General features: G+C 53.0%; 1 protein-coding gene across 1 annotated transcript in view; it reads right to left on the bottom strand.

Moving 5' to 3' along the window:
• TBX21 (T-box transcription factor 21) overlaps nucleotides 1-19,421 on the bottom strand; it is a 33,712-nt gene extending 14,291 nt beyond the window's left edge. The window contains exon 1 of the mRNA XM_044999764.1: nucleotides 18,379-19,421. Coding sequence (XP_044855699.1) covers nucleotides 18,379-18,947 — 569 coding nt within the window. The 5' untranslated portion in view covers nucleotides 18,948-19,421. The remainder of the gene's footprint in view (nucleotides 1-18,378) is intronic.
• Nucleotides 19,422-23,961: the final 4,540 nt, after the last annotated feature.

The raw sequence follows: 23,961 nt of genomic DNA, 5'->3' as shown, positions 1-23,961 counted from the left end.
ATAAGAGAGGCTCAAACGATATATGCCCCAAATAAAAGAAAAAAATTAAAATTAATAATAATCAGGAAAGGGACCAAAAATATGCCACCATGGTAAACAGAGTTAAAGAGATGGTTAGAGACAAAAAGACATGTTTTAAAAATTGGAAGTCAAATCCTACTGAGGAAAACAGAAGAGAACATAAACGCTGGCAAGTCAAGTAAAAAATATAATTAGGCAGGCCAGAAAAGAATTTGAAGAGCAACTAGTAAAAGGCGCACACAAAAATTTTGCTGTTAGTTTTAAATATATCAGAAGCAGGATGCCTGCCAAACAAATCAATGGGATCCACTGGTTGATTGAGGTGCGACAGGATCACTCAAAGAAGACATTTGCGGAGACGTTAAATGAACTTTTTGCATCGGTCTTCACTGCAGAGGATGCGAGGGAAATTCCCACACCAGAGACATTCTTTTTGGCAACAAATCTGAGAAACGGTTCCAGAATGAGGTGTCAGTAGAGGAGGTTTTGGAACAAATTGATAAATTAAATAGTAAGAAGTCACCAGGACCAGATGGCATTCATCCAAGAGTTCTGAAGGAACTCAAATATGAAAGTGCAGAACTACTAACTGTGGTATGTAACCTATCGCTTGAATCAACTTCTATACTAGGTGACTGGTGTTTAGCTAATCTAACTTCGATTTTTTAAAAAGGCTCCAGAGGTGATCCTGGCAATTATAGGCCAGTAAGCCTGACTTCAGTACCTGGCAAATTGATGGAAACTATAGCAAAGAACAGACTGATCAGACATATAGATAAACACGATATGTTAGGGAAGGGAAAAACATACCTCACCAATCTATTAGAATTCTTTGAGGGTATCAATAAACGTGGACAAGGGTGATCTAGTGGATATAGTGCACTTGGACTTTCAGAAAGCTTTTGACAAGGTTCCTCACCAAAGGCTCTTAAGCAAAGTAGGCAGTCATGGGATAAGAGGGAAGATTCTCTCATAGATCAGTAAATGGTTAAAATGCGCCCGCGTCCTGGCCGGCGGTGGAGCATCTGCCGAAATGCCGCCGAATTTCGGCAGCGACGCCTCTCGATGACGCCGCTTGCCGCTGACAAGGGACGTCATCGAGAGGCGTCGCCGCAGAAATTTGGTGGCATTTCGGCGGATGCTCCACCACCACCATGGTCCTTCGTCTGGCGCCCGCCAGACTAAAAGGTTGAGGACCACTGGGTTAAAAGATAGGAAACCAAGGGAAGGAACAAATAGGTTTCACAGCGGAGAGAGGTGAATAGCGGGGTCCCCCAAGGATCAGTAGTGGGACTAGTGCTGTCCAACACGTTCATAAGTGGTCTGGAAAAAGGGGTAAGGAATGAGGTGGCAAAGTTTCAGACAATACAAAATGACTCAAGACAGCTAAGTCGAAAGCCGACTGCAAAGAGTTACAACGGGGTCTCACAACACGGGGTGACCGGGCAACAAAATGGCAAACGAAATTCGGTGTTGATAAACACAGAGTAATGCACATTGAAAACATCATCCCAACTATGCATGCAAAATGATGGGGTCTACATTAGCTGTTACCATTCAAGGAAAGATCTGGGCCAGTTCTCTGAGATCATCTGCTCAATGCACAGCGGCAGTCAAAAAAGCGACCAGAAGGTTAGGAACCATTAGGAAAGAGATAGAGAAATAAGACAGAAAATATCACGATGCCACTATATAAATGAATGGTGCACCCACACCTTGCACTGCATGCAGTTCTGGTCACCCCAGCTCACAAAAGATGTATTAGAATTGGAAAAAGGACAGAGAAAGGCGACAAAAAACAACGAGGGGGATGGAACGGCTTCCGTATGAGGAGAGCCTAAAAACACTGGGACTTTTCAGCTTCGAAAAGAGATGACGAAGGGGGGATATGAAAGAGATCTATCAAATCATGAGGAGGCTGGAGAAAAGTGAATAGGGAAGTGTTATTTACCCGTTCACATAACAAGAACCAGGGGTCACCCAATGAAATGAACAGGCAGCGGGTTTAACACAAACAGTTTTGAAAGGTTAAAAAAAAAAAACCAACCATTGGGGGTCGAACAAAGGGTTTGTTTGGCCCAAAATGTTTCGATTTTGAGCATTCTGAAATATTTTTGAATTTGAATCAAAACGTTGCGATTCCCCCACTCCCCACCCCACCCGCCGCCGAACAATCTGGTGAAGCTGACGCAACCTGCGAATGGTTCGCTCGCGCGGTTTTTGCCCCGAGACTTTCAGCTGAAAATTTTTGCCCACCGCTAACGAAAACCCTACTGACGTCAGTAGCGCTACTGACGTCAGAGAAGCTCCGCTGATTTACAGTGGCCAGGGAGCCGGACCTCGGAACGAAGACGCCGGATTCTGTACTACATCACGGCAGCGGAGCAGAGAACCAGCCCTCTCAGCTCTATCGTTCAATGTCCTTCTCCTAACCATTGCTGTCTGGTCCCCATCTACAGAGTGCTGGCTGGCCAGAGGCACACGGACGGGTGTGACCAGGCAGTTCTTGAAGGTTGTGTTCTTTTAAACAACTGTGTGGATGTTCCTGAACACTCCGATTTCAGCAGGTTTCCAACCCTTCCCCTTATCTTTCATTTGAGGATCTTAAAGCACTTTGCAAAGACTAATGTATGAAAGCTGACAATCTCCCAATTGGCTACCCCAATTTAAAGACAAAGAAACCGAAGCGTGGTGTCCTGGCCCAAGATCACAGAGAAAGAGCTGGGGATAGAACCCAGGAGTCCTGCCTCAGGCCTCTGCACGCCGACCACAGCCTGAAATAGAATCCGTCGTCCAGCCTGTCTGTGACCACCAGCCCCCCAACCCAAGGAACAGAAGCCAGGAGTCCCCCCTGCTCTAACCACTAGACCACACTCCCTCCCAAACCCAGCTGTCCTGATGCGCGGTCCCCTGCTCTAACCACTAGACCACATGAGCATGTCCACAAACAAAACTTTCTTCTTCCCTTCACATAGACTTCGACAGGGTGACCACCTGGAGGGGATCACAGGGAACACCAGTAGAGGCAGGGGATACACATGCAGAGCTGTGCCAGGCAGAGAACGTCTGCAAAGCTCTCGCCAAACCAGTACGGCGCCAGGACCCTCTCTCTGACTGAGGGTTCAAATGTAGCACACATCTCCCGGGCGAGTGACAGTCTGAGCGGGGGGTGCGGCCGCCCTCAGCCTGGGTTGGTCAGTAACAGCTCGGGGGGGCGGGGAGCTGGGGTGCTGCGGCAGGGAGGATCTGTCTAATATCTGCTCTCTGCTACGCGTTATGTGGCTCACTAATATCACTGGTAACCTACACACACACACACATTTCACTGGTTTCCGTGGGAGGTTTGGCTCTGATGGATTTAATGGAAGTCAAGTAATAACGCATTGTGGGCATAAGTGATAAAATCCAATCCCAGAACAGGATCCAAATGTGTCCACGGCTGGTTGGGGTTAAAGGGGAGAAATCGCAGGGTCTCTAAAAGCAACACAAATTGGGCAGCCGACACCGGAGTCAATCCACAGTCGATGCCGCAGCATCGAGCATGGGTCCCCGAGCCCCTTACCCACCATTGGAATGCAGCCACCGCTGGCAGGGAGCCCAGCAGCTGTGTAAGGATTTGATCCAAAGCCACTGGAAACAGTTCAACAGGCCATAATAGCACCCAGTAATGCTGCGCAGCGGTTTCGGACAGGAAGAGAAGTGCCACAGAGCTTGAAGAAATGCTTGTTCATACACGGCCAGATGGGCCGTTTCTAAATTCTGGAGCCGAGCAGAAGGGGAGATTTTAGGTGGTTTTAGACAATTTTTTCAAAGCACGAGTTAAAAATAATCCGCTGGTCTGGTGACATTGTGGGAGATATTAGAGGCAGGTTTTCTCCCCCCAGTGTTGGCCGGGGCCTTATGCAAACGTGTGCGCTTGAAAGCAGAAACTCGGTCGCTGATTTTTTAAACTCAATGGTCCAGACTCTCATCCGGTGGAAACTAACGCAGCTCCCCTGGTTTCAAAGAAGCCACATCGATTTACACCCGCTGAGAACTTGGCTCGTTTGATGGCGTTTTCCATCCACTTTCCGCGGGTGTAAATGGAGGGCCAGGGGGAACCTGCCCCCGCTCCCTACTGGGTAAATCTGGAATATGGCCGCAGTGAGTCAGGATGGCTATTTTAACCTAGGCCTTCCTATTTAAATGTCTCCTCCTGCATGTGGCTGCATCTAGATCCCACATGACTGCTGGATCCTCCCCCCACCCCACCCCCGAACTGTCAACAAGGGACACTGCAGGATCGCCCCCCCCCCCGCCCCACCACCACCACACATTGACTCAGCAGGAGACACGGTGGTTGCCTGATGGTGCGAGACTCTGGGTTCTTCGCCTGCTTAGCGCAAAGTCTGACTCTTCGGTGACAGCCGCCCTGCCTCAGGGCAGGAGTCCAATACCCGCCCTTGGGGACTGGGCTGTGATGAGCTACCAAAAATCTACAGGAAGCAACGGCTGAAGTTAAATCTAAACATTACTGAAAGCCACGTGGCCATGCCCTTCACGTAACACAATGATCTAGAGCAGAGGTGGGCAAACTATGGCCCACGGGCCACACCCGGCCCATGGGACCATCCTGCCCAGCTCCCAGCTGGGGAGGCTCGCCCCGGCTCCCCTCCCTCACAGTCACACCTCCGCACTTGCGCCCACCCACCTCCCAGGCTTTCCAATAAGATAAGGCTTAGATAAGGGGCAGGAGGTCCCGGGAGGCGGTCAGGGAACAGGGGGCAGTTGGATGGGGCAGAGGTACTGGGAGGCGGGGCAGTCAGGGGACAGGGAGCAGGGGGTGGTTGGATAGGCGTGGGGATCCCGGGGAGCCTGTCAGGGGGTGGGGGTCAGGGCAGTCAGGAAACAGGGAGAAGAGGGGGGTTGGATGGGCCAGGGGTCCTGGGGGGGGCAGTCAGGGGGTGGGAAGTGGGAGGGGGCAGATGGAGGCAGGGGCCAGGCTGTTTTGGGGGCACAGCCTTCCCTACCCGGCCCTCCATACAGTTTTGCAACTCCACTGCGGCCCTTGGGCCAAAAAGTTTGCCCACCCCAGATCTAGGGCGGGGGGGGGGGGGGTCGATCCCAGCTGCAGATAAACCTTCCAGGAGTGGGGGAGCGTAAAATACCCTGTGTCCTCGGCCATGGGGCGTGGAGAAGCCTGACCCCTAGTGGGTGCATTTGAGGGGTGCACGGCTGAGCTTGCGCAGCAGAACGGTGTCTCCTCGCAGCCCCTACTGAGAGCAGTTCCTGTTTGTTTGCAGACGGTCCCTACGGCAAGGGACTGACTGCGCCTGGAGAAGGAGGAAGAGCTAAAGGAAATCTCCTCCCATCCCTGGCACAGGTGCCTTCACCTCCTCCCAAGACACAGGTGCCTGCTTTTAATCCCAGAGGTGTCGGAACACCAGGCTAAGCCAGATCCCAGGCACACGGGCAGGAGGCCCGGGAGCCATTCACCCCTCATGAAGCGGGTCTTTCACCTTGCTCCTGAACCTCTTCCTACATCAGCTCCGTCTCCACCTCAGCTCATCTGAGCAGGAACCTTCCTTCCTTCCGACTCCCCTGGAAATGGCTGCCCAGCTCAGGACTGGTCTCCTCTGCAGGCTGACGCCATGCTGCCATTACCCCAGAGCACAGTCCCACCCTGGGGGGCTGTAGGAACTCCACCTCCCCTAGCGGGGTCGAGGGAAGCATCCCTCCCCCAGCCCAGCCACATCCACACCAGGGGCTAGGTCAGCCGAGCCCTCAGGGGTGTGAATTTTTCACACCCGAGAGCAGTGACTATGTCAATCGAGATTTTTAGTGTCACCCAGACCACTGCTACCCCAGTGGAAATCCGGAGTGGCCCCCATCTTCAATGGACACAGAGTCCCAATCTCCTCCCTGCAAGATCCAGAGCAGCGCCACCGACTTTAAAAGACTAAATTTCCCACCCCACCCTACGTCCACTGCCACTGAGAGTTGGGGTTGATCCCCTCCCTGCGCCACGTCCCTCCACCCTTGACTTCTCTCTCTTTGCAAGACCCCAGCCCTGGCAGCCCCCAGCCCTGGCCAAACCCAGCACCTGCTTCCTCCACTCCTGCCCTTGTGCCTCTGGCAGAAATCCTGTGACCTTGTGGCCCTTCCTCCACCGCGATGCCATCTTCTCCTCCTTCAGTTCCGCCCTCTCCCTACCAAGCAACCTTGCCTCTCCAACCTGGCCGACTCCCATGCCTGCAATCCCAGCTGCAACCCCCCCTCCTCCCTCGACCCCCCCACCCCACCCCACCCCTCCATTTCTCCCGCTTCATAGGATCTCCCCACTTTCTCCCTGCCAGCCAGGCGCCAAAATGCAGCCCTCTCTCCAGAGCCTCCCATCCAGGCTAGGTCTAAATCTTGCCAGTTCTTTCTGCAGAACCTCCCTAAGGGCTAGCTGGTGACGACGCACCATGTCGACGGGGGAAGAGCTCTCCCGTCGGCATCATAAACCCAACCTCCGCCAGAGGCAGCCGCTCTGTCGTCGGGAGACGCTCTCCTGCCGGCACAGCCCTGGCCACACCTGCACACAAGGGGACGGCTTAGTCACACATGGTCTACACTACAGATAACCACGTCAATCAGGGGGGTGAAAGATCCACACCCGGCACGAGGCAGTTCTACCGACCTAACCCCCCGTGTAGACAGCACTGTGACACACCTCGGGGAGGTGGATTCACTACGCCGACGGGAGAAGCCACGGCCCGGCCTCTCCATCCGTGCGGCTAAAACTCTCACCATCTCGTGGCCCCGGCCAACGCAGGCTTGCTCCGTGCTGCGAACGGCATCACTGACCACCCCACCGCTCTCTCTGGATCTCTCCCCGGCTCCCCCTTTCTCCAGCACTTCAAACATGAGCGATTTGCCTTCCCTTTCAATTCTCGGCCTTCAGGGCCTGTCCCCACCCTAACCATCATCTCCTTGAAATGTCAGCTCCCCGCAGGGGGTGCCAGCCCCCCCCACGCCGACGTGTTACATTTTCAAACAAGCCCCTCTGTGCTCTCCTCCACGCTGCCCCAGTAAACACCCCCGACGCCACCTCCTTGGCCATCTTCCTGGTGGCCTTCACTCTGCTGACGAAGGGGAATTTTGTTCTCCTATAATTCCCTCAACTCTCTCCTTTGCCTCGATCCTACAAAAAACTTGACACTGGCGAGGCAGCTGGTGCCGGTCCCTCGTACGCCCCCACCGGCATCCAGCCGCTGTCTCTTGGACCCTCTTTTTGTTCGGTGTTGGTGAAGCCCCTAGCGCAATGGGGCTCTGATCCTCCGTGGGGGCTCTGCCTCCCCCCCCACACCCAATGCTATCATCCTACAAACACCATCTGGCCCTGATCTCAGCTTAACCTTAACGAGCAAGATCGGCCGGTGGAAATCAAAGCAGCTCCATTGATTTCCACAGAGCTAGGCTGATTTACACCAGCTCCGGATCTGGCCCAGATGACAACAGATTCCCCAAGCCAGAGTGAACCCCCCCCCGGAGACATAGGTTAAAGGGACTGGACCAGGGTTAATTTCTTGGCAGGACTTCGGGGCAGGTTTGGGGACACCCGCTGCTGCTTTGCATCATTGCAATACTTCCAAGCATTGGGGGGGGGAGAGATGAGGGGGTTGGGGAAGGAGCGTGTGCACTGGAGATAAAAGTCCCACTGTGCTGTACTGTTGCATTAGCATCAGCAGGAGCTATGAGCGGGCAGGGACCGGCCCCCCGTTTCCAGCATCTCCTGCTTTTTCCTAAGGGGATCGGAGCAGGGTCAGGAAAAAAAAAATTAACTGGCCCTGAGAACTGAGCATCTTCTGGCAGCTGAGTCACATTTTCCACGGAGGGCTGGTGCGTCGCAGCCGGCGCGGGCTCAGCCCACCTGCCGCCTTGCTGGGAGGCAGCGGGGCACGGAGGGAGGGCGTTTCCGAGAGGGTGGGGGACGTTTTGCCTACGAGACCCGACACCAATGAGACCGAAGAGGAGGCTGCCCCATGGGAGAACCAGCCTCTCTCCGCACAATGAAAGCGCATCAGCGGGCCAGCCTGTGCCAGGAGAGGGGAGAGACTAGGTGCAGGGGCCAGCTGTGTGTTCAGCGTTTGTACAGCACCGAGCACAGCGGGGGGCTGGTCCAGGACTGGCTGATCCCCAGCAAAGAGTAATTGTTCCCCACTCCTCACCACGCCCACCTTGGGCTGCAACAGGGGCACGCCCAAGCACCAGATAGTCTGGGGTAATTTGCAGGAGGGACCCCATGTGGGGTGACCAGATGTCCTGATTTTATAGGGACAGTCCCAATTTTTGGGTCTTTTTCTCACATAGGGACCTATTACCCCCCCACCTCCTGTCCTGATTTTTGACACTTGCTCCCTGGTCAGCCTAACCCCATGTGGACGTGCCTGGGGAAGAGGCAGAGAGATTGTCATGCAGCGGACACCTCCGAGGGACGCTACCTGGACCCAGCACATGGGAATGTCCCGACACATCGAAAGGACGGACAGGCCGGCCCGTAGAGAGCGAGAGGGGGGGTTTGGAACATGGCCTCTCTTTCTCTGTGGATCCCAATCTCACCCCAACTTCAGTGGGAATTCTGGGGGCAGGAGGGAGGCCCAGCCAGGTGATTAGGCACATTCTCCTCCTTAGCTCTCATCCGTGTTAGAACTAACATGCTAAGGACCGGGTCCTCAGCTGGTGTAAGTCCACTGACTTCAGAGATAGGCTTCTTTACACCTCACCCACTGGGGAACTGGCCTTCAGGCCATGTGGTGTCCCCCCCAATACCATTAATTGCCCGTCTACTACTCTGAGAAAGAAAATCATCCGTCACGCTGGGGACGCCAGCCAGCAATGCTATTTCTGCTTGGTCAGAGCAGCCCACAGCTCCGGCCCAGGACCACTGTCCTCGCCCCACATGTTCACCTAAGGTCTCTGAGGCTCTCAAGCTAGACCTGGTAGGGGGCTGAGCCTTCTGGGAGCAGGGGCCCATCCCCTCCTCAGATCAGAGGCCGCCTTCAAGATCCAGATCACCACCCCTGTGGCTTCCCTTTTCTTTTAGCTTCTTCCCTCCCGTGGAAGGAGCATTTTTGTTTGTTTTCCAGCTAGGTCTGAGCCCAAACCTTCCTCTCCGAACAGCCCCAAGCTTTGGGGCAGACCAGATACCGTCCCCCGTATATAGCTTCCCAGGACATCACTCTTCTTACTTACTATTCGTCTTGTAGCAGCAACTAGGCACCCCAGTGGCGGCCCAGGACCCCCCACTGCTAGGTGCTGCACAAACAGACCCAAAAGATGGTCCTCCGACAGCTTACACCCGATGGGCTCACTCTCATTTTAAAGTCACTGTCCTAAAAATTCTCCAGCGGGCCCCAGAGGGAAGGCTCCAGAAAACAAATACAAAAAATAAAAACCTGTCTGTGAAACAAAGGCAGGACCCGGCTCATGTTCTGTTCCACCAGTTCTCATGGGTAGGGTGGGACGGCTTCTTTGTGGGAAGAGGAGTTCAGTGTAAATAAAAAATGTTAATAGAAGAATGAGATGACTTTGGGACTTAAGGAACACAATGCCAGGAGGCCTCCATTCAGCAAAGCGCTTGAGCACCTGCTTAAAGTTAAGCGCGTGCTTTGAAGTCCCATCGAGCTGAAGATCTCTGCTGAATCAAGGCCCTCGTTAGGACAAAACAGTGCAGCAAAGGTGGGCGTAATCGGCACTGTAAGAAACAGGCATCACCAGAGCCGATCAGACCCCGTGATCCAATTATTCGGGCTCTGAGACCCAGTCTACACGGCAATCAGAGGTGCGATCGCAGCACGTGACCACGCCAGAACTCGCTTTAATCTCGTTAGCTCAGGCAGCAACAGCAGTGAAGCCACAGCAGCACGGGCTAGCCACCCGAGGGTCCCGCCACCCGAGGGTCCCGCGTGAGTCTGTACGGCCCACGCTGCTCCGATATCAAAGACAGCTACATTAAAGCTAACTCAGGTGTGTCTACGTATGCTGCTATCACACCTCCAACCACTGAATGGCCAATCAAGATGCTGCGGTTGAAGATGCACGAAACCCTCACGATAATTGAGGCCGGGCTCCGCTAATACGGCGACGGGTGCTAGGGAGAAAGACTGAAGACGAAATTGAGCAGGTTATTCAATAGCTATTTCCAGTGCTTGATTAGCCCTTAAATATGAAGGATTTAAAGCACTTACGCTGTTTATCCTGCCTAACGTAACTGTGGGCATTCGCCGGTTGTTAGTTTTGCCGTTAGTGCAGAAATGGCATTGATCTCCCTGAGCGTGAGCATGGCACGTCCCTCTCTGTCTGACAAGCAACTAAGGAGACAACCTGGCCAGTTTATTGGAATATCTCAGGGCCACCCAGAGGGAAGAGGCGGGGGGGGGCAATTTTCCCCAGGTCCCGGGGCCCACAGGGGCCCCGTGAGCCCTGGCCCAGCGGCGGTCCGGGTCTTTGGCGGCGGGGGGCCCTTCATTCACTCCTGGTGTTCAGCGGCATTTCGGAGGCAGGGGGCCCTTCAGTGCTGCCAAAGATGCGGAGCGACTGAAGGGCCCCCCACCGCCAAAACGCCGCCAAAGACCCAGACCGCCACCGGGTGAGTACAAGCACCAAGCTCCCCCGCTTTTCCCCAGGTTCCCTGAATCCTCTGGGCGGCGCTGAGTTATCCACTGAGCTCAAGTGGCACTGCTGCGTGGGCCGCCACGGAGAGAAGTCATTTTACGCCGGCTCAGAATCTCGCCCAGCAGAACCGCCCCCCAAAAAGTTTATAAATAAATATATTTCACATTTAAGCGAGTTTCGGGTGCGTGGGGACTTTGATGTGGTTGGAATTTTAATCTGTTACTCTGCAGGGGACTGTTTTATCTCCGGCGGCAAATATCACGTAGAACATCGAAAGAGGAACGCTTTAAGACCCTAATTTCTAGCATGTATCTGAGGACTGATGTATAAAAAAAAAACCTGGCTTAAGCCACCAGCAAAGACTGGCCACCGCTTGGAAGCCAGGGCCATATTGTCTCAGTATCAAGGCACTACCTTGGAGCTGAACGACACAGATTTTATACTGATACCACTACGTCAGTTAGGGGACTGGTTTTTTTAACTGATCAAGTTATACCAATACAACCCCTACCGTGCACGCAGGTATATTGATACAAAAGTGACTCAGGTCACATCTACGCTACAGACATCCGCCGGCATATCCATGTCAGGCAGGGGTGTGAAGAGGTGTGATCGCCGGACAAAACACAGCTGTGCTAGCAAAAGCCCCTAGCATAAACAGAGTCATATTGCCAAAATTGTGCTTTTGCTGGCATAGATTATTTTGCACTATGGGGCTGGAATAAACTATACCTGTAAAACCTTCCAAGCGTAGATCTGGCTTCACACTGGTATCATTTATTTCCCATCCCATATGGGACTAGTTATGCCGGCATAAAGCACCTTTTTATTGGTATAACTGCATCCACACTAGGGGGCTTGTATGAATTTAACTACACTGCTTTTGCGTTTAGACAGTCCTTGGGGGTCTCAAACAGACCTGTGCTCCATTGTGCTAGGCCCTACATAAACACACACAGTCCCTACCCCCAAAGAGCTTGGTTTTCAAAAGGGGTGAAATGAAATCCTGGCCTTGCTGCTGTCGATGAGTGTTCTGCGGTTGATTTCAACTCAGGCGAGCTGTCACCTCATCAATTTGAAAATGACACATTCGATTGAAAGCGTTGCTGCAGCTGTGTTGGGCTTTCTAATATCCTGGGACAAGGTGGGTGAGGTAGTATCTTTGATCAGACCAACTTCTGTTGGTGAGAAGGACAAGCTTCTGAGAGTCATAGAGCTGAAAAAGAGCTGTGTGTCTGTGTAGCTGAAAAGCTTGTCTCTTTCAGCAAAGTTGGTCCCATAAAAGATATTACCTCCCTCACCTCCGTCTCTCTAACATCTGATTTGAAAACAAACTAATATTGTTACAAGCAACACCTCAGGTTGATGAGGTTAATGAGAGGAAGTGGAGGGGAAAAAACCAAAACACATATTTCTATATGTTTTTCCACATTGTTTACTTTGTGCATTTGAGGCACTCTGTGTCTTGTCAGTTTCACCATTTCCTCTGTTATAGTCAATTTCATAGTTTTCCCCTGTAGAGTCAATTTTCCCTGATTGTTGGTGTGGGTCTTTATACACACTACAGGGGAAAGAAAAATCTCTCTCTCTCCCCACTTCCTTCTCTACCTATATATAAGAAAACACGATGGTAAAATACTGCAGGGGGATTCCAGGGTAGGATGTGAAACCACTTTTAAATTCTTTGATTTAAATGGACGGGAGTTTGAGTTGATGGTGTCTCTCTAAGCAGCACATTCCTGCTTTGATTTCGGTAGGGAATTCTGCTTAAAATTGACCGCACGACACCAGGGGCAACGGAGCTACTCGGAGGGCTTGTCTACACTGAGAACTCCACAGCGGCAGTGTGGCCGTTACCTGTGCCGATCGGTGTGGGTAATCCACCTCCCCTAGGTCACCAGACGAATTCTTCCACCCATCTAGTGCTGTCTACATGGAGACTTCGATTTACGCAGCTCCGTCCCTTGGGGGATTTTTCACACCCCTGAGCAGCGTAGCTGAGTCGATCTAATTTGTAGGCCAGACCTGACATACAGATAGGACCTGATGCACAGCTTTTAGCTAAAGATCAAGCTAAATTGTACTGGGAAGTTTGGGTTACTTTAAAGGTGCTTGCTTAGGAAAGGAGGTGGCTTATCGCTGCTACTTCTGCAAGGAACATGATTCCTGAAGGTGGGGGGACCCTCTGTCTAGGTTGCAATACACTGTTAGTTGCTCAGACCTTCCCCAGCCTCGTACCACGCTATCATATTGCTACGCTAAGCACAGGGTGGAGACCACAGGAGCGTGGTTCTGAAACAGAAGGGGGAGGAGTGGGCTGGGGTGAGGGCCACGGCTCGCTGCTAAGGATAGGAGATGGAAGGATCCGGGGCGGCGATGAGTCGTGAAGCAGTGACACAGGGAACGCGGAGGCAAGTGGGTGCGAGTGGAAGATTATGTAGGTGCTCTGGTGGAAGGATATTTTGGGGCCAATTTCAGAAGTGAGTAAGTCTGTCCAGAGGGAGACAGAGGTCTCTAGCCTGCCTTGCAGCTCAGTAAGTAGATCTAAGGGAATCTACCAGCACCTAAATCACCCATGCATAGGCCTTGCCTCGGAATCTGCCCTGTTAACAGGCATGTCCTAGCGATTTGGGTGGAAGGGTCTAGGATACAGGAGCAGGTGCAAGGCTGTGGAAATCAGTGGCCTAGTGCTGAGGTTGGACTCCATGGGGGGCCTTATTTACAAATACAGAGCCACAAAGCCTTGGGGAGGGTGGGGGGTCAGGTTCCCAGTGGGGGCAGCACTCAGTGGGCATAAAATGGCCCAGCTCCACTGACATCGATTTGCACCAGCCAAAGATCTGATTTTCCCCCTCCCCAAAGCATCCACCCACCACCTTGCCTGCTGGAGGAATGAGCTTTAGGATGGGATAGTCCAGGGTTCTCGCCCTAGGTCTGGTGACTCCCTGTCTGGTTGGGACAGCACCAGCTTTCTGTGCCTCAGTTTTCCAGTCTGTAAAATGGGGATGATTCTACCGTCCCCACCACAGTGCTACAAGGACTTCTCTCCTAATGGACCAGTTTCACAACAGTGCAGTTTGCTGGTTAATGGGTTTGCTGAACCCCAGCCTTCCCCACCCCACCCCCGGCCCCTTTTCCATCTCCTGAGCACACCACACAACACAGCCCCGCTTGCTCCCTCTGGTTAAAAAACACCCGTCGTGGAGGGGCGGCGGGTGGGCTGCTGATTTCCTGAGTCGACTTGTCTCCCAATGAAAAGCCTGCCGCTGAGTCTGAGATGATGAAAGGGCGCGGAGCCACAATAACCACGGCCGTGCAAGAGACAGAAGAGTCAGGGAGACGCTGCTGCTGCTCGCCTCCCCCCCGCCCCGGCCCGCTAATACCAACAAGGGAGAGAAAAGCTCTTTGCAGAGTAACATTGCACCAGGCAAGCCCGGCTGACTTCAGTGCGCCTCATTTTACACCGAGGGAGTGAATCAGGTCCGAAGTCTCCAAGGAGAGTTTAGCCTCAAGGCCAGTCTGTCTTTAGATTTACCTTGCACCAGGCCCGTGCAACCGTGCAAGTTGGTGCTTACACCAGTGCAACCCACCCTGGTAAACTGTACTAGTGCAAACCCAGTTTTGCACCGGCACGTTAGTGGGGTTGCACCGGCGCCCCTGCCTCCATGGAGTTACGTCAACACACGTTTTCCCAGTCTCGACAAGCCCGTAGCAAATAAAACTAAGGAAGAGGTCTCCAGCTTTGGCTGTCAGATTGCTATTGTGTTCTCACGGGATAGAGCGCACTGTAGAAGTAACAGGGACTATCCCACACCCTCTGGAAGGATGGATCCGGCACCAGATTCGTCCTAGATGCCTGCTAAGAAGAAAATTACTGTAGCAACGGGCCAACCCACGGCGGTGACGCTATAACGAGGAGCCAGGTTTGGGACAGAGGCCCAGTTCCCTCAAAGGTGTTTAAGCACCTAACTCTCGCTGATTTCAACAGACATCAAACATCTGGGCCTGATCCATGTCCAGTGAAACCATGGCTCCAGCGGATGCCAGATCAGCCTCTCGACCTGTAGTGTGTGTGAGCAAATGATTTCCCACAGGACCCGCTGCCAATGGGGCCCAGTTTCTCCAGCGCTTTCACCTTCCAGCACACACACAGTTCCTGTGGGCCAGTCGGAGATGATTTAAGTATCCTCCAAAAGGGAAGGAGCTAACTGTTAAGCACCCCAATTCAGCTCTGCCCTGTGTAATCTCACACGCACACACACACTCTCTCTCTCTCTCTCTCTCTGCTGGAGTTCCCCCAAACTCAGGGGTCTTAGTCAATGTCAGACCATTAGTGCAGAACACCGTAGTGCTTTCTCGTAAGGGCGTGACCTGCCTTGGCAGGAGTCGGCCTGAAAAGACAGCCACACTCCATGCCCAGCCTGGCTTGTTTCGTGGTCGTATCTGGGCAACAGCGGATTTCAAGGAACAGCCCGGGGAACACTCAGGTTGGATCCACGGGGAACCCCACAAATTCAAGCCTAGCTGAGCGACTGCCATGGAGCACCAAGCAGATCCCTCTCTTCCTCCCCAAAATTCGCAGTGCTGGGGAGGTAATGGGCTTCCCTTCACTCTAAAGCCCCATTGGAACCTGATTCTTTGCTATTCAGATTGTAATCAGCCCAATAGTGGTGACAGGGTGGGGTAAGACAGAGACCAATGAGTAACTCCTGAAACCAATAGAGACCGAATCTCTAAAGCAATAAAATCCTAAGTCCGGGGGAGGGGGATATTTTAGGGCCTGACTCTGCTCCCCTGAAACCAACATTGGTTGTGTCACTGATTTCAATGGTGGCAGGATCGGGCCCGTGATTAGGGAAGACCTTTGGGCTGGATGTCAATTTGGCAGTATCCAGATGAAAGGGACCTGACTTTCAGTCGGCACGGCCCCACCCCTGGCTCCGAGAGAATGAAGCCCCCTTTCAGGGATCACAAGTGAGGCGCACAAAAATCTTTAGCCACTTCCGAAAATCCCGGCCTACGCATTCACACAGCACCGTTACAGAAGAAGGATCTCAAAGCACTATCAAAACCAACCAGCTTCGCAGACCACGGGCCCCGATCCTGCTCCCCCTGAAGTCAATGGCAAAAGACTCCAATCTAGTGCCAGGACAACAGGACTGGGCCCTCTCTACACATGAATCATTTAAAGCCCCTCTGGAATGCAGCCACCTCTGGGCGGCGTTTAACACCCCACAGCAACAGATTAATTTAACGCATCATATTCGATTTAGCGAAAGGCTCAGAAGGGCGGAATTAACTATGCGAATGCATCCTATGTGCAGTTAAAACTCGTTTGGAAGGGGGTTAGTTCTGGGCTCAGGGGAAAGAGGAAGCTATTTCTTCTGGTGATATTTTAGTAGGTTTCTATATGACCCCAGCAGTGGAAAAAAAGAAAATCTCAGATGCTGAAAACCGATCAAACATGTTCCACCCCCAATCTGAATTTAAATTTCCAGAGGAACCGAGTCACTGGGGTTTGCAGGCAGAGAAGGGAATTGAGAGAGCACTAGGCAGGGTTTTTCTAGCTCCAGGTGCTTTTGGATCTATCGGGTTGATATTTCTTTCTTTCTTTCCCTGTTCCTTGATAGTGATGGTATGTAACTGAATCGCCCCGAGTGCTTCACAGAGGGCATGCTCCACAGGACTGCAGGCCTGGAAGCCTGCGTGGGAAATGAACCGGCCTTAACACGTTTAGACTTTCAACACATTAAGCAGGTTGGTTTCGGCATCAAAGTGACACCGTCTGTCTGGGCCAAAGAAAGAAAAAGCTGATAGGTGCGGAGACCTCCTGGGTGAAAAGGAGATGCCCCCTCACAGCAGCAGCCAAGTCCACTGGATCAGGTCTGAGTTTTAGCCATTTCTAAAGCTCTGTTTTGTACTGATTTGCAGTGGCAGCTCCAGCTTTTAATAAGTTATTAAAAAGCATCTTCTAAAATGCATTAACCCCGGCAGAGGAGGTGAGAAAGCACCTAAATGGGAGGCAGGTTAGATTAAAAAGAAGGGGCCAGATCCCTCATTGGTGCAAATCGGCAATAGGGAAGTCGATGGAGCTCTGCTGATTTACACCAGCGGGGGGAATCCGGTCCAGCGTGTGTGCGTCCGCCTGTTAAACGGACATTGAAATATGACTGTGCCTGCTAGGAAGCAGCCCACCGCTTAAAGAACAAATACAGCACCGCTCCCAGGCCCCAAGCTGAGAGCGCTCGCCACCTCCCAGGACTAGGCCCTGATTTTGTAGCACCTCTTCGGGCGCAGAAGTGACACAGGCAGACTGTGATCTGTGATGGCGCTGTAGGCACAGGCGGCCCTGGGTGAAACATGCCTGACACCTCACAGACCCTACCCCCACTGGATCAGAATGGTAGGACCGGAAGAGACCTCCAGAGGTCATCTCCTCCCGACCCCTGCGCCCATGGCAGGGCTACCTATGATCTGAAATCAGAAGCCCTCCTGCCACTGGGCTTCAGAGGCAGGCAGATGGGGCTACCATAGGGCAAAGCATCCCCCATCTGCAGCATGGGGGAAGCCTGGGACGTGGTGGGGGCTGCTGAGGTGGAATTCATGTTGGTCAAGGGGTTGGAGACAACTGGGCCAGAGATGGGCATTCATCATACAACGTCATGGCATTTTGGGGTTCAGATTCCCTGCTGGCCCGACGCCACTGAAGTCAGTGGAGTTACACCACCACAGCATTTGGTCCTAGGTTGTCATTGTTGTGATTATTAAAGACCGGCAGCATTTCAAGCCTGGGAAAGGAGGACACGGTTTGAGTGTCTGCTAAAACCCTGGCTTCCCGCGACCCTGATCATGTACCGCCTGGGGACCCTGGCATGGGTTCACATGGTTTCCTCTGGGCTTGTTGAGCTCGCTGGCACCTATGTGAGCGAGCCTGCCACAGAGGGACCAGGGAGGAAACAGCAGCTGGTGTGTGTGTGTGTGTGTGTGTGTGTGTGTGTGTGTGTGTGTGTGTGTGTGTGTGTGTGTGTGTGTGTGTGTGTGTGTGTGTGTGTGTGTGTGTGTGTGTGTGTGTGTGTGTGTCAGATCCAAGTAATTACACACACGCTCCATCCCAGCGGTGAAAAGGCAGAGTGACCCCCGTGCACTTCACTTTGCCCTAGTTTTACCCTAGTCGCGGTGAGACTCAGCCAGACCCCAGGAGGCCACCCGGCCAGTGCCGGGCGCTGCGCAACCACCGCCCGAGACTCCGGCTTTGCACCGGAGGGGCTGAGATCCGGACCGGGGGGGGGGGGCTGCTGGCATTTCACTCCCCCGAAGGATTTACCGATCCGGCAGGTGTCAAAGAGCCAAGAGCGCCGAGAACAACGCCCGGGATTTGCAGACACGCAGCGAGCCAGCCCCCCCCAACCCGCGCCCTACACCCCCTTCGCGCCCCGCGGCGTCCCACTGGGGCAGGTGGGTGGTGGGCGCACGGCGGGGAGAGAGAGGAGCCCTGGCTCCCTCCAGAGAAGTGTTAGGACCTGGCTGGCGAGCCTAGCAATGGGATCGCGTTAGGGGGAGGCGATGAGCGGGCTCCAGGTCTCCCCCCTCCTCGACACCCTAGATTTGGGGGAGTCCCGATCTCCCCACCACCTTCCGCAGACTCCCTCCCGCCCTTGTAGGGGGGCGCCCCCCCCCCACCGCCCGGAGGGTCCCGGGCCCCCCTTGCCCCGGCCTCACCTGCCCTGCTTGGTGATGATCATCTCGGTCTGGTGCTTGTGGAACTTGGCCCACAGCGGGTAGTTGTTGAGCATCACCTGGACCTTGCCGGCGAGCTGGTAGCCGGGCACCGGGTAGAGCGGGCCCCGCGGGAACACGTGCTGCACGGCGGCCGGGTAGCAGCCTTCCCCCGCCGCCGGGCTCGGGTAGAGCTCGCCGCCGCCCGGGTAGAGCTCGCCGGGGGGCAGCGCGAAGCCGTGGCTGCCCGGCTGGGCGGCGGCGGGCGGCGGCTGGGCTCGGTAGGCGGAGCAGCTGTTCAGGGCCGGGCCGAGGAAGCGGCCGGTGGCCGGGGCGCTCCCGGCGAAGCCCCCGGGGACCATCGGGGGGTTGTAGGGCAGGCTGAGCGGGCAGCCCTCCGGAGCCGGGGCGTCGGGGAAGTAGAACCGCTCCGGGACGCCCATCTTCAGCTCGGCCGGCTCCTTGGCCCCCTGCAGATCCAGCGGCTCCTTGGCAAAACTTTGGCTGTCGGTGCCATTCAGCATGGTGAGCGCGGGGCTGCCGGCTCCGGAGGCTGGCTCCAGGGCTCCCATCGACTTGCCAGGCGAGGCGGCGGGGGTGGGGGGGGAGTTTGCAGGGGAGGAGGTGGGGGGGGGGGAGATCAGCCCCCTCCCCTGCCTCAGCAACTCATCAGGGGCGTGCAAAAAAATAAAATAAAAAGCGAGACCCCCCCTGCCCCCGCCGGGCACCAAAATCTCTGCCGCGCTCGCCCCGCAGCTCCCAGCCCCACTTCAGCGGCGGCCGAGTCCGTTTCACACGCGGGGCCGGGGCTCCATCGCCGGTCCGGACACGCCAGGAGCAAAGGCAGCAGAACCCCCCCCCCTGCCCCCGGCCAAAGCTCGGTGTGTACCAAATCCTCCTAACTAAAGAGCCCGCTGGGTTCCAGGGGGCGGGGGGGAGTTTCCCCCTGACACCTCCCCTCTTTCCAAGGGTCACCCGAAGGGGGGGGGATTTCCCCCCACTCCTGGGAGCTGCCTCGTCCGCCCCGCTCCGTCACTCCACCTGCTCCATCCTCTGCCTCCCAGAGCCGCTCCGGCCTCCCTCTTATTAAAAGCAGCGGCACTTGGGGCTGCGAGGCTCCGCCTCCTCCCTGCTGGCCACGCCCCCTTGGAGGGGGTGCAAGAGATTGGTTCCCTCCCTTCCTTAAGATGCAGGCACCTCCCATTGTGAACAGGGACTTGGGATGGGGGCGGGGGAACTGTCCAGCCAGAGGGGGAAAGGGAATTTAGGGCCCCGATCCTGCCAGCGCAGATGCATGTGCTTCACTTTAAGTACCATAGACTCATAGAACATCAGGGTTGGAAGGGACCTCAGGTGGGGGTCCGGGTCTTCAGTGCTGCTGAAGTGACTGAAGGGGCCCCCGCCACCAAAATGCCGCCTAAGACCCGGACCGCCACCGGGCCAGGGCTCGCAGGGCCCAGGGCCTGGGGCAAATTGCCTCACTTCCCCCCCGCCCCCCCGGCAGCCCTGGGATTAGGTCCTGCTTTGAGCAGGGGGTTGGACCAGATGACCTCCTGAGGTCCCTTCCAACCCCGATGTTCTATGAGTCTATGATACTTAAAGTGGGCGGCCCTGCCTAATCCCCAACTAAATCATCCCAGCCAGGGCTTTGTCAAGCCGGGCCTTAAAAACCTCTAAGGAAGGAGATTCCACCACCTCCCTAGGCAGCGTTGTTGTAGCTGGGATGGTCCCAGGCCGTCAGCAAGACCTCACCCACCTTGTCTTGTGGTCCAACTAGACGGCTGCCTAGGGTGGCAGATTTCTGGGCCAGACCACAAGGCCAATCACTAAAATCCATCATTCGGAGAGAGAGTCTGGGGCCAATCTGCTGCCTTAGGCCTGTGGGAAGGTGGAGTTTTGCAGCGGGCCACAGATTGTCTTGAGCAGCCTCTGGTTCCCTTGAAGCCAACGGAATTACGCTCATGTTTGCAGGGTCAGGCTGTCACCCAGGTTTGGGTTTGAGTCTGTATCAGGGGTATGCTGTTTAGCCATTGTTATTTCACTTGCTTCCGTCATTTATAAGCATCAGTTTATCCCCCCCTTTCCCTCTTTTCGTTTTCTGTCCCCCCCCCCAAAAAAAAGGTCCTGCCCATTAATGCTTAGAACATCCTCTGAAATTTTGCAAATGATTGGCTGCAGCATTCAAAAGTTACAGACGGACAGAGAAATGCCATCCTGTTGAGTGGAAACCCTTTGCAAGCTCGGCCAGTGGGATATCTTCCCCCTGCCTAACATAGCGATGCTGGCAGCTGTCTGTAGTGTAGACAGTCTAACAGAGGTAGGCCCCCAAATCTCATTGGAATTGGGCACCTCATTTTGGAAATCCCAGCCCATGGCTCCAACCCTGCAAACATTACGCACAGGCTTAACTTTATGCAGGCGGGTTGATGTCAGTGGCGCTGCCTCTGTGCGCAAAGTTAAGCAACTGCCGAAGTGTTTGTAGGATGGAGGGTCTTGTTTGCTTATTTCAGGGTGCAGAGCACCTGTGTCAAGCTCTAGCTGCTTCACGGACCCCACACTTGCATGGATCTGATTGCGGGATCAGGACCTGATTGTTCCCCTAGGATAATCCCCACCCCCAGTCTGTGGGGCTGAACTGGGGGAGGGGAAAGGTGTCTGTACTCTTCCAAGCTCCTCCCCCAAAATAAGCTGCACCCACGAGACATCAAAATGAGACACTGCTCACAGTAGAGGTTTGAAATATGATGGTGCAGCACTCTCGGCTTGTTGAGTTTGGTTCCTTCCTGAGTGGGGGGTGTCACCACTTGACACCTCAAAATCCCACTCAGCAGATTGGGCTATTCTGTGACCCTCCCTCTCCTTTTCCAGGAAATAGTTAACACTGCTAACATTTAAATGATCACCCCAGTTAACTCCTCCTTGAGATGAATGGGGGTGTTAGCCTCTCTCCAAGCTACTGGCCCTGGCTCTCTGCAGGCTTGCTTGGATGTCTCTGCAGCGGTTACGCATGGGTCACATCTGAGGTTTCCTTTGCAACTGTGACAGCTAGAGACTTTTTTTTTTTTAAGTGAAAGATGAGATTCTGAGGAAGAAGATAGTATCTTCAAAGAGGTCCCAGGATGTTGTATGGCCATATACTAGCCCTGTATCATGGTCAGTGGAACCGGAGTCAGAGGATCCAGGTTCTCTGGAGGAACGATCATTGAGGGGTGTCCAGGGGAAAGAGAAAATGGGGGATGGGCCACGGAGACAAGTCAGCCATGTGGATGGAGCAGTGTTCAGAGTTTAATAAAGTCCCAATTTGTTCAACTGAACCCGCATTCAGTGTCACCCTTTGCAAATGAAACAACCCCAGCTAAGCCCTGCATCGAGAGAACAACAAAAATACATCTCATTAAACAGTAATACCTCTCCATAATAAAGACTGTGGTCATGATAAAGAGTGAGAGAGGGTATTGGATTTCCCAGGGATTTTAGGGACATGGGATCCAAACTGAAGACCCTGAAAACATGTATTATATATTTGTTTTGTCATAGTGCCAAGGAGCCCCAGTCACGGATCAGGACCGTGTGGCGCTAGGCGCTGTACATTCACAATACAAAAAGATCATCCCAGCACCGACAAACTTACAATCGAAGTATTAGACAAGAGACAACAGGTGGATACAGACCAACGGGGGAGTACAATGAGACAAGATCAGTCAGCAGAGTAGGCCCATTTTACGCATGCAAGTAAATCAACACGCTTCACTGACGTCAGTGGGTTTATTGGCATGAATAAAGCTACTCACATGTGTAGTGTTTGTAGGACCCCGCCCTAGAGTTGCAGAGTGATTTGCAGCCAATAAAAGTTTTGTTACTTTGCCAGATCTTTAAATAGGATTTTTCCAAGGAGGGGGTAAAAAAAATTGCCAGGATAGATACAGAACTTGCTTTAAAAAGGATGGGCAGGGGGAGAATTGTTTGTTTCACAATATTTTCAGTTCTTTTATTTTCATTCCAGCTTTCCCCCCCTCTGTGGTTTTGGGGCATGATCCTGTAGTCCTTGAGCTAGGACTTCCTGTGTGGGAAGATTTGTGTTGGTGGAATCACGGGGATAGTCCTATTGATTTCATTGATACTGCTGGTTTGAGGAACAAAGGGTTAATCAGGTGAATCAGGGTTCAGGGTATCCAGTACTCCTGTGATGAAAGTTCTACAAGGAGAGAGAGAGAGATAGATAGATAGATAGATAGATATGGGGGGGTGTATGGGGAAAGAAAGAAAGAAAGAACAGGGCTATTAAAAAGACACTTTGAACATAAACCTCATACAATCAAAAAGCAAATTTTAGCCCTATGGTACCTTCAAATATTGCAACTGAAATAATAGTACAAATAAAATTTTCTTTCCACCATTTGCCTTTTACATATTCCTCAATTTGGATATTGAACCTAGTCTAGTCACTTTCATTTTTTCTCTTGTCACTTTCACCTTCCAGTTGTAAAGCATTATGCTATGTACTACCGTCAGTGCTATACACTAATTATTAATTCATTATTGTTATTACTCACTACACCTACCACCACTAACAAAAAGGTATAAACATTATCAACATAACAATGACACTGCAGGAAAATGTGTAAACCGAAACAACAACAAATACGCACCCTGTTCTTATTAAAATTTAAAAAATAAAACTCAGAAGTCAGAATCAAAAAATAAAAAATCAGAATCAGAAGCATTTTCTATTTATATCAGGTTTTGTAACTGCAAGAAGATTGAGATGTTGAGCCTAAAATTCCTTGACAGCACCTTTTTAAAATGTTCATTTGGAAGGTAGAAGAAAGAAACTTCAGCTATTGTTAAAAAAAAATCACTCTGAGATTTAATACAAGGGGCAGGAAAATCAGCTCCCCACAAATCCGTGGGCCTGATTCGGGTCTCATTTACACCGGTGTAATCAGGAGCGACTCCACTGAAGGACACTTGTGTAAAATTTAAATGACAGTGGGAATCAGAGGCACAGTGCTTCAAAGCTAGTGCTGATAGCCAGAGGAGCCCTCCCCTTCTGAACAGAAAGTCAAACTCATTTCAGGCTAAAGTGAATGTGACCTGGTAGGAAGTTTCCTCTGAAATGAAAGGAGGGGTGAGGCGGGGGGGGGAAGAATCCTGGGAGAAATGTCTGAGGTCAACATGATGTTTCGTTTTTGTTTGTCTCCCAGGCAGAGGTTCCTAGAGTGCCCATCCAAGCTCTGTGCCACGCGTATTGGGATCCATTAAGTGCAGCTGCCGGCCATGCAGACAGGATGTTGCTTTTAACACTTTTTATACCTTCAGGTTTTCTTCTCTGTGGTGATTATTTATTTATTTATTTTTAGACTGCTCAAGAAACCTGAAAAATCCAGCCCCGCCTCAGGGGCATCCACCCTCTGCCCTGCAGATCATTCACGCCAATCCATGCCCACCTCCTACACTCATCCCAGTGCCAGCCATGCCCACCCTATCCATTCCTCCCTGTGCCAGGCCAGACCCACCCCAAATACGCTTGCAATCAAGAGACTGTCCTTCAAAATAATGGTTCCCAGCTGTACCACCTGTAACAGA

This window comes from Mauremys mutica, chromosome 25 (genome assembly GCF_020497125.1).
Source record: "Mauremys mutica isolate MM-2020 ecotype Southern chromosome 25, ASM2049712v1, whole genome shotgun sequence".
Classification (NCBI taxonomy): domain Eukaryota; kingdom Metazoa; phylum Chordata; order Testudines; family Geoemydidae; genus Mauremys; species Mauremys mutica.
Note: the sequence above shows the minus strand (reverse complement) of the source record. Positions and strands in the feature narration are given on the sequence as shown.